This window comes from Ochotona princeps, chromosome 1, assembly GCF_030435755.1.
Source record: "Ochotona princeps isolate mOchPri1 chromosome 1, mOchPri1.hap1, whole genome shotgun sequence".
NCBI lineage: Eukaryota > Metazoa > Chordata > Mammalia > Lagomorpha > Ochotonidae > Ochotona > Ochotona princeps.
Genome location: NC_080832.1, coordinates 628,886 through 639,414, shown reverse-complemented (window position 1 = coordinate 639,414; position 10,529 = coordinate 628,886). Strand labels below are relative to the sequence as shown.

Genomic DNA, 10,529 nt, shown 5'->3' with positions numbered 1-10,529 from the left:
AGCAGCCTTTGTTCTCCGGGATGCGCCGTGCGGGCCCGGGACTGCGAGGCGCGGGTTCCCTCCGGGGACGCCCTGGCCTAGCACGTGGAGGTGCAGCGTACCGGGAGGGCCCCGCGCTGGCCCCCGGACTCCCGCAGCCGCTCTACCTGCGTCTGCTGGTGTGTGAGCTGTGAAGACGCCCAGGCCGCAGGGTGATGGTGCTGCGGTGGCCTGGGGAAATTTGCCAGCCCACTTCACCAAAAACACGGAGAATCTCAGGGGACCTGCAGGCAGCTGAGTGAAGGTGAGGGCCAGATGCTCGGCTTCCCTGCCACCCAGATCTGCACGTGGAAGGGCAGTGTGTCCATCACGTGCCTCCAGAGCTGCCACTGCCTGCACTCCGCAGTCCCGGGGGCACCTGCTTGCTTTGTCCTCCCAGCCCCCTCCTGGGAGAGAACCCGCAGGAAACGCCCAGGTCATCCTGTCCCCAACATGCTTCTGACCCTGCCAAGAACAGACTATGATTGGGAACCCAGATTTTCTGGATAGTATTTAAATCATAAAGGGGGGGGGGCTGGAATCTATTCCTTTATTTGGTTCTAATTCTCTCTTTTGGGTTTTGTATCTCTAGGACAAATACAAATTTAGAACATTTCCTTCCAGACCAGCCAGCACTGAGGCTGCCTTCTGGTGTTCAGGATGGAGGCCTGGGTTAGAAAAGACCCCACAAACACCCTCCCACTGGAGGGCACCTCTGACATGAGGTAGCAGGCTGAGCTGCAGGGCACACGCTTCAGGCCCTGCCCCAAGTGCTTCCATCAGAACACCCTTTCTCCCAGAAAGAGCCATGTGCAAGCTTGTGGAGTTTTATGGACATGTCATAAATCCCTCAGCAAACCACCTCAGAAAAGAGGGGTGCTCGCTTCCTTCCCTTGGAGACGTGGACTAGCTGAGGTGCCCTTCCCTGCAGTTGGTTGGGGGCATTGTTGTAGAACCCCCAAAGTGGGTCTGCTCACCCGCTGCATACGAAGCAAAGCAGAGCAAGGAGCTGGACAGCTATTGTTAATTCCCAGGCTCCCAGAGGAGTGAGGGGTAAAGATGCAAACAGATTGAAATGGGGCTGAGAACTGCTGAGGGCAACAGACAGGCTACCTAGGGCTAGGGGAGAGGATCATGTTTTTGCATTATAGGGGTTCAGCTCCACTGCTTCCCTTCACCCCACCGCTTCTCTCTTTCGCCCTCTCTATACCCACGTGTGTGTGTGTCTCTTATCTTTTAAATAAGCTTTATCACTGTTTATGTGCCTGTTGCTTCAGGTGCTTTTTAAGTAACATACAAGGACCAGGATTAGTTTTTTAGAAAATTTATTCTTATTTGGAAGGCAGATTTTACATTCAGAAGGAGAGAGAGAGGTCTTCCATGCACTGTTCACTCCCAAAATGGCCGCAACGGGCAGAGCTGAGCTAATCCGAAACCAGGAGCCAAGAACTTCTTCCATGTCAGCCACATGGATGCAGGGTCCCAAAGCCTTAGATTATCCTCCACTGCTTCCCCAGGCCAAACAGCCCAGCCAATCCCCGGCTTTCCTTTCCAGCTACCTAGCCCCCAAAGAAGAAGCCCACCCATGCCCCGAAAACTCATTTGCACAGCCCAGGGGAAGCCACCTCAGCTCCAGCCCACTCACGACCCTTCCTCCAGCCTCCTAGTTTGGTGTGGGCAATAGCATTTGTTCCTCACTGGAGAGAGTTCTGGGTGTGTACTGTCACTTTTGAATACGTGCTGCTTTCCTACACCATTGTTGCCCCACGTGCTGGGGGAAAAACATGGGAAAACCGGCTGTAATCCCACCCTTCCCAAGGAGTCCTGGGGCTGGTGAGGTCTACAGGGAGAACTAAGGAGTCAGAGGTGTGAAGGAGTGTAGACAGTTCTGTGTGCAGTAGCACAGGACCCAGTGACCATGGAAACTAAGATTGTACCGAGACATCTCAACCCACGAGCAAACCGCTACTGTTGTTCTGAACTTTTGCTCTCTTGCTGCTAACTATAACTGTGTGGGATATTTTTAAAAAACTATTTATTTATTTTAAAATGTCATTTTTTAATATTTATTTTTATTGCAAAGTCAGATATACAGAGAGGAGGAGAGACATAGAGGAACATCTTCTGGGCAATGATTCACTCCCCAAGTGGCCGCAACAGCTGGAGCTGAGCTCGATTCGAAGCCAGAAGCCAGGAGCCAGGAGCCAGGAGCTTCTTCCACATCTCCCACACAAGTGCAGGGTCTCAAAGCTTTGGGCCATCCTCCACTGCTTTTCCAGGCCACAAGCAGGGAGCTGGATGGGAAGTGGGGCTGCCAGAATATGAACCTGCGCCTACATGGGATCCCGATGCGTTCAAGGCGAGGACTTTAGCTACTAGGCCACTGCGCCGGGTCCTGTGCCAGGTTTTTAAGATATATATCTAGGGCATTGTCATTTACTGCATGGAAACATGCAGCATTAAGGCTTGCTTTTTTTTTTAGATTTATTTTTATTGGAAAGTCAATTTACGAAAAAGGAGAGACAGAGAGGAAGATCTACCATCTGCTGATTTATTCCCTAAGTGGCCGCAACAGCTGGAGCTGAGCTGATCCAAAGCTAGGATCAGGAGTGTTTTCCAGGTCTCCCATGAGGGAGCGGGGTCCCTAGGCTTTGGGCCGTCCTCTACTGATTTCCCAGGCCACCAGCTAGGGAGCTAGATGGGAAGAGGGGCCTCCAGGACATGAACTGGCACCCATGTGGGATCCTGGCATATGCAAGGTGAGGACTTCAGCCATTAGGCTATCGCATTGGGTGCCAGGACTTTCTTCATACTGACAGTGGCCTGATGGCTTCCTGCCATCTGAGACTTAGCTCTTGTGTATTGAAAAGCAGGGAAACTGTGCTGAGCTTGCATTGCCTTTGCGTCTTCAGCATTGTTAAACACCTCCAGCCAGTAACCTGCTCTGTGGCCATCTCAGTGGTTCTGGCACACCCACCTTAGTGACCTCTGGGGCCACTGTGCAGATTTCATGCCGGCACTCTGAGCTGGACAGGCGTCTCCACGGGGTTGCTTGGCACTTGTTCATGTCAGCTGCTAAACTGATGAGAGCAGACTTCACTGGGAAAGAAAGAGATTCTTTTTCAATGTCTTTGCAGTTATCGTCTTTCAACATGGCAACTGACTTGAACGCGTTGGTCTGAATTCTAACCAAACTTTTTGGGACTTTTGTTCTTCAATGTAAAGTAGGAGAAAGTCTCCAGTCCTAACCACCACATCACCACTCTTCTGTTTCCAGGACAACTGAAACAAGTACACCTGTGGTTTCGGCGAGCCTCGAGCCTCGTCTTTCTCCACATCCTTCACAGTGGCTTTTGTGTATGCCTCCTCTCTGCGCTTGGCTTTGCCATTGTCATGTTCAAGTAATCACATAGTTTGGCTTCCAGCACTGATACTTTTTATTTACTTGCTGTACTTTCCTTTTTGTTAACCAGCTCCCTCCTCCAGAGATACCTTTTTAGAAAACACCATGTGGGTTTGTCATTGGTAACTAGAAGGCAGCACAACTACATGTGACTGTGCAGAAAGGGAAGAACCAGCTGGAGATGTGCAACAAGCCAAGTCTGGGAGGCTTTGGAGGAAGGATGTGACCAGCTGTGGGCAAAATCTGGGGGTCCCCTGAGGCTGATATATTGAAGTCGCACATCCCCAGGGTGATGGAGCTCGAAGTGAGCCCTTCAGGAGGCGGCTGAATCCAGACAAACTCTCGAGGGCTCCAGGTTGGAAAGCAGGAAGACACACAAGATCCTCTTTCAACAAGGAAAGGCCTGGGAGGCATTGCCAGCAGGAGTCCCTCTCCCAGGACACCAGCATCTTAGGAAATGCTTGTGGTTGGGCCCACCCTGTCCAAGATGCTCCATGTGGCAGCCCGAGAAGATACAGACAGGGCCCATCCGTCACACACATAGTGATCTGTGAACCCTGTTGTTGGAGGGCAGTGCTGTCTCCCTAAAGCATAGCTGAGATGCGCGTATGCCAGAACCAAGAAGAGTGAGAGGATCCCTTGTTCAAAGGCCCTTCCATGGGCGTGGCAGGAGTGGAAAAGAGAGGAAGATGCTGGCCCAGTAGGTCCAGTTCTTGAGCGAAGGCAGGGGTAAGCTAGACTACACAGGCAGCTGCCACAGAGCTACAGGACTGTTCCAGCAGCCTTCAAAAGCTTTGCACAGAAAGTAAGAATTTTCAAACGAATGCATAACCTTTTTTCAAAATACAGTGGGGGTCTTCCTGAGGGAACAGCCAGGATCCCGCACTCCAATGATCCTGTGGCCGTGGTGTGCATTTCCCTGACAGCTCCTCAAGGAGGGGACCTTGCCTGGGCAGTTCGGTCTGCAGGGTCAGCATGATGGCTCAGTGGCTCACGGCAACGTGCTGCCCAGGTAGGGTGGCTGAAGGAGAGAGCACGGCAGAGGTTGGCAGCTGCAAGCCCAAGTATAACTTCTAGGGGAAGAGGCTTGGGAGGGGGATGGGGCCAGGAAAGGCTAGTATTGGAGGGCACAAAGGAAGTCACTCAACCCCAGGCGGCACCGTGAGAAGTGTTGTTTGTTGTTTATAACACACCTGGCATCCCAAACCTCAGACACGGACAGACAATCACTTCACAGAGTATGTGTTCACCGGAAAGGCCACTGAGCCAGACGGAGTTCTGTTCCACAGCTTAGGCCTGAGTCAGACCTGGCTGCTACAGGCATCAGTGCCTGGAAGATCTCTCTCTTGGCTGTCTCTTTGTCTTACTAACTGTCAAATAAAATGAAAACAAATAACAATTTTAGAAAGGAGCCAAACTAACAAACAGAAACTACGCTTTTTGATTAGAGATAGAAATAGCAAATATAGTAGTGTCTTTCTTTCAAACTTGACAATTATTTTCAAAAGAATAAGTACAAAGTATTAAATCCATATAAAATGAAAGTGCCTTTAGAAGTTTTCCAAAATTAATCTTAAAATATGTTTAATTTTTCACAAGGTTGCATCTCAATTTCTTGCAACAAATTCTAATTTTCATAAACCTGACAATTTTTCCTATATTATTATTCACTATAAAAATCATAAATATATATGTACGGATACACACTTTCTATACTACTTTTGGGGACAGAATATTAATAATATTGGTTAACTTAAATGTAAAAACCCAGCTTTTGCTTGTCTGTTGTTAAAGGAATTCCATTAAAACCCCCAATTGTAGACGACAAAACAGCTAACCCAAACCACTACAAGGGCCACAATCTTTCCGTCTCATTTATTTTGAAGCAGTTGCAAGCCAATCCTTCCGTCTGAGAATGAAGCTATTCACAATAAAGAGCAAATACCAAAGCCAGTGCCACGTACGATTCAGTTTCAAGTTTAGCTTCAACCCAGCTGTCCCATGCAACATCCCACATCCATCTGCTGGCAACCTGTGAGGAAAGTTTTTAAAAGACCAGCTTTAGATTGAACATGCTAAAAGTGATTTTCAAATCTCTGTTAGTTTGAATTTCCAAAGCAGGTGTCTTGGTACCATCTGTCAGTTTTTCCTTCCATGCTGCTGGGCCCGCCCTCCTTCTGGAAGAGGGTAGGATCTATCTGACAGGGCAGTGCCACCTCAGCAGGGTGTGAGCAACTGCAGAGTGGCCCACACTCCACATTACCATCTGCAGAAAGAAGTTCTCCCACCCTTCAAGTACTTTGAACCAAAGGGCTGTTGGACCTCAGCCTGAAATGAAGAAATAGTGCTCATTATCCAGGAAGGCTGCTACAGAAAATCCTAACTCATTTGTCCCATTTACAGTGCACACACACTTCAGCCTAAGGGGCCACCCACTCCGTGGGGCTTTCCCTACCAGAAGGTTGGCCCTGGTGCCCGCTCTGTCTCTGTTGGCCAACAGAAAGTGACCCCAGGCAGCTTGCGACCTAATCCTTTCAAGGTCTTGCAGCACCGGCCCTCACAGACTGCTGTGCCAAGATGCCCACCCTGCACTGGAGGCACACTGCTCATGTTAGGAGGGCCCTGGCATCCCGCCGAGCAACAGCAACAGCTCTCTGATGTTCAAGAGAGCACTGTGGAGCTACAGGCTCAGCTGACCAAACAGCGGCTCCAGAAGGAGCTGGCCAATGGATGGCTGTGGTTCCAAGCTGGCAGGCTCTCCAGTGGTTAGATGTGACATCATACTGGCTGACTATTGCCCCATTCCTGTCTCCTTTAGCTACAGGCAGACAGAAGCCCTGGTTATTAATCATGCACACTAAGTCTACTATCCAAACTTTCTCACTGGAACCTCAGAGGGCCTTCCCCTCTCCAGATGACCCCAGGTCACCATTTGCCTAATATCTGCCTATTGCCCTCCTCTGTTTCCTTTCTGGAGCACCAGTGCTGTCCAGAACGTCCCTGGTGGGTCAGTCTTGCTGATTGACGTTCTGCCTACCCCACACACAATCTCCCTCCCCATGCTGCAGTATGCAGGTCCCCCTCCAGGAAGTCTCTACGGATTGTTCCCAACATGCACTGCCACTTCCTAGATATCTACACAGCCATGTGGGGCTAATGGCAGTAGCCAATTGCTTCCTGCGAGGCCTGTGCTGGGGACTATGTGGAGGAGTCCAATACAGATCATTTCACTCGTCCCTCACAGCAGCTCTGGCGAGCAGGTGTTATAGCACCATTTATAGATAAAGCCAACATGCCAAGGCCAAGGCCATGCAGGCTGCTGCCTCAACTTCTTCCTGGACAGCCTCACCTGAGACCAAGGCTGTCTCCACAATCCCCAAAGTTGGCTGGAGTGGGTACACCTCAAGAGTTACGGTCACATTCTTGGTATTTTCGACACCATCTATCACCAGACACAAGCTTGTGGCTTTTTTCCTCTTCAAAACTTACTTGTTAAATCATCCAAGCTGGTATGATCGAAGCATGTGGTAGCTGTGCAGATTAATAAACTATCAACAACACACCACAGCTTCCGGCTCAATGCTTTTCAAATTGTACTGAAACGAAATGTATTTACAAAAGCGTCTTCCCTTCCAGGGCACCCTCAGAGCAGTGCTGTGCCCTGGTGCCATCCCCAGAACCCTTAAATCGCCAGCATTCTACTGCTGGAGACAGCAATGGCTACTTACATTTATTGCTTGACCAGTCTTCTGAATAAACAATACTTTTATAATGAACTTGTAACGATGGAACCCGAATTCTTTGACTGCTAACAATATGCGGTCTGCCAATTCAAGAGACAAATGGGAGAAGACTTTATCATCGTATTTGACGTCTTTAAGACTTTCCTTTAAAAACATTTTAAAGAAAATAGTTTAGTTTTCCATTTAAATACTTTTAATGTAAAAATACAAGTAGAAACATACCCAAGTTATACACTATTTAAAACAATTAAATATATACACATTACTAACAAATAATAGTAAATAAATTTTGAACTTCCTACATTACTTCAATGATGTTTTAAAAATCACTCTATTTTATTGGTACCATGGCAAAGTGGCTTGAACTACTTCTTGCAATACCAACATTTCTTATTGAAGTATTTATTCAAATCCTGGCCACTGTCCATTCAGTTTTCTGCAGCTGTTCCCTGGGAAGGCAGGCCTAGCTATCTAGATGGAGAATCAGGATATGCAGCTCTTGCCTGCACATACCCAGCTCCAACCATTGCAGCCATTTGGGGAGAACCAGCAGGTGGAAGCCTGCTCTGGCTCCACCTCTCTGATGATCTGCTTTTCAAGTAAGCAAACAAACAGGTTTTTAAATCATGTGTTTTGCTTTTTCTAATGTTTTATTGCTTATCCTACACTAAGGATGTAATTCTATTTGGCCAGACTACTCTGCTGACCTATTATTAGGGAGATGCAGGGGAATTTTAAAAGGTTTCTGAAAATTCTTGGGCAGAGACAACTTTTAAAATTGTGTATCACTGTTGAAATCCAGTCCTGCACTGGGTCCCTGCTGTCTTCATCGGCCTCCTCACTCTTCATGTATTCCTAACCACAGCCCCGTATTCTGCTACACTTTTTCTTTTGCCTCCAGGGAAATGCAAAGCTAAAGGTAGCTAGTGTTTAGTGAGAAATCAATGTGCAGCCTGGAGAAAATGAAGCCTTCTCACAGACCAAGAGTAAAGCCGCCTGTGGGATGAGCAGGCCATGATGCCTTTGATAGACTGGCTCAGGCAGGCGCTAGCAGTTCCCACTGCTTGTACCTACTGACAGACAAGCCAACCCCAACAGCTTGTTTCTGGGCTGAAGAGCCAGGAAGACCATGTCTGTCCTTCCCACTGCTCGTCCTCTGGTTTGATTCTGGTGACTCTTAGAGACTCATGCAGCTGAAGTGAAGTTTGTCCCAGGGCCACAGGCAGTGGCTGCCTCCCATTGCCTCCCAGTGCTGTTTGCTCCTCTGAAGCCGGCCACAGCTCACGCGCCCTCTTAACTCTTGACTGTCCGTCTAGGAACTTCCCCAGCCATGTGCTGACCATCACACTGACCACCTCTGAGACCCGGGATGTGGCCACTGGCTCAGAGTCCTCTACAACCTGCCCAGGTTATAATTTGGCAACTTTATTCCTGTAGCCATTTAAAAAGAGCAAAATGGGGCTTTGCTTTTGTCTTTGTTGGCTAATACCACATACACTTGATTAATTAAGAGTTTAAAAGAACAAGAGGCAAGATGGCGGCATAGGATACAGATACGTTTGATATGACGGAGAATCTTTATACAGGATGAAGTACAAGAAGCAGATTACAGAGAAAAAATGGGGGTCAGGCAGTAAGCAGGGGGGTACCTGCAGACCCCCTGGACACAGGGAAGCTGCAGCAGAGCAGTGTTGCAGTGGACAGAAAAACCCACCAGCAGTCAGCAAGCGGCAACTCAGAGTCCAGCGATCCATATCCAGCGCCAGTCAGACATCCAGCACTGGTCTCTGCACTGCTCTTGTGACCACCAGGTGGGAGTCTGGGTCTGTGTGGGGAGGTTGGGAGATGAGTGCAATCTGGGACCTGCCAGTAGTGTTGGGTAACTTGGACCAGCCACAGGTGAAGAAAGAGTAGGAGACTCAGGGCACCATCTTGTGTGGAGTGGCTGAGCATGGAGTTGATGGAGCAGCCCAGAGGAGGTTTCTTTCTAGCTGATCACATGGAACTGATCCAGTGGGGAGGGCAGCACCAGTTTTGCTCCCTGCAGGGACTGTGTGGTCCCTGGAACTGAAAGCCAGCAGCCCCAATTCTCCAGCAGCATCCCATCTGGCGCCATCTCGTGTGGCAGGGCAGGAAGTGTGGATTTCAAGTGAAGGTCCAGAGTGTGTCTGTTACTAGCTAACTGCACTGAGCTGAACCCACAGTGCCAGCCTTGCAGCCTGCAGGGTCTGTGTGGTCCCTGGAGCTGACAGCCAGCAGCCCCCTGATCTTTGTTGGTGCCCCTACAGGACCATCCTACACAGACAGACAGGGCTCAGAGCATTGATAAACTGCAGGAGGAGCAGTGGCAAACTGTGCACGTGCTAAATCAGTAGCACTCAGATATCAGTGTCATGGGACCAGGCACTGTTAGACTGAAGGGAGGACAGCTGAGCTGCCCAAGAGCTAAGCTAGGAACAAAATCACCTCCATCTTAGAACACTGCACAGGCTCCGCAGAAAAAACAGCCCTGGCAGAGCATACCACCAACGCCACCCAAAATAACTCCAGGAGGCACTCAAACTTATTGGCCAGCAGGTGTCGACAAGATCAGTGCCATCGATAAAGCAATTATTCAGAACAACTGTGTTTTCCAAATCCAGGGCACTGATTGAACATAAAAATCAACTTGTAGACCTGTAGGTAATACATCTTAAAGAAGATACCATCAAACAGAATGACAACTGCAAACGGTAAAAGACAAGACAAAGGCACTATGACTGTTACGGAAGACTCTCCAGCAAAGGAGCAGAAGCTTCGCCCAACCACAGAGTTAACTGAGGAAGACATCGAGAAAATGGGGCACACAGAATTCAGAGAATTCACTAAAAAGATTCTGATCAACAATGAGAAGCACATACAAGAGTTCAAAGAATTTAAGGAATATGTTACACAAGAAATAGCAGCAATAAATCAACTCAAGGCTGATATATCAGAAATTAAGAACACAGCAAATCAAATTAAAAGTACAGTGGAGAGTCTCAAAAATAGAATGAGTGAGGCAGAAAAAAGAATTTCAGCATTTGAAAATAGTTCCTGTCACCATGAAGAAACAAACAAAAAGCTAGAAGCAGAGCTGGGTCAAGCTAAAAAAGTATCCATGAACTAAAAGATATAATTAAAAGGGCCAACATAAGAGTTATGGGAGTTCCAGAAGGTGCAGAAAGAGAAGCTGGTATTAAAGGTGTATTAAATGAAATAATAAACGAAAACATTCCTAATCTGGGGAAAGAATTGGAAAACAATATACAGGAAAGCCACAGAACTCCCAACAGAGTTGATCAAAAATGAACTTGACCACAACACATGATAATCAAGCACTCTTC

General features: G+C 48.2%; 2 protein-coding genes across 2 annotated transcripts in view; one reads left to right on the top strand and one right to left on the bottom strand.

The window, feature by feature from the left end:
• The first annotated feature begins 215 nt into the window (after positions 1 to 215).
• ERMARD (ER membrane associated RNA degradation) overlaps positions 216 to 10,529 on the top strand; it is a 67,208-nt gene continuing 56,894 nt past the window's right edge. Inside the window, exon 1 of the mRNA XM_058665023.1 lies at positions 216 to 283. The gene's annotated coding sequence lies outside the window, so the exon portion shown is untranslated. The remainder of the gene's footprint in view (positions 284 to 10,529) is intronic.
• The window catches only part of DYNLT2 (dynein light chain Tctex-type 2), a 33,293-nt gene continuing 28,054 nt past the window's right edge, over positions 5,291 to 10,529 (bottom strand). The window contains exons 3-4 of the mRNA XM_058667659.1: positions 7,150 to 7,308; positions 5,291 to 5,453 (exon numbers count right to left, since the gene is read on the bottom strand). Coding sequence (XP_058523642.1) covers positions 5,343 to 5,453; positions 7,150 to 7,308 — 270 coding nt within the window. The 3' untranslated portion in view covers positions 5,291 to 5,342. The remainder of the gene's footprint in view (positions 5,454 to 7,149; positions 7,309 to 10,529) is intronic.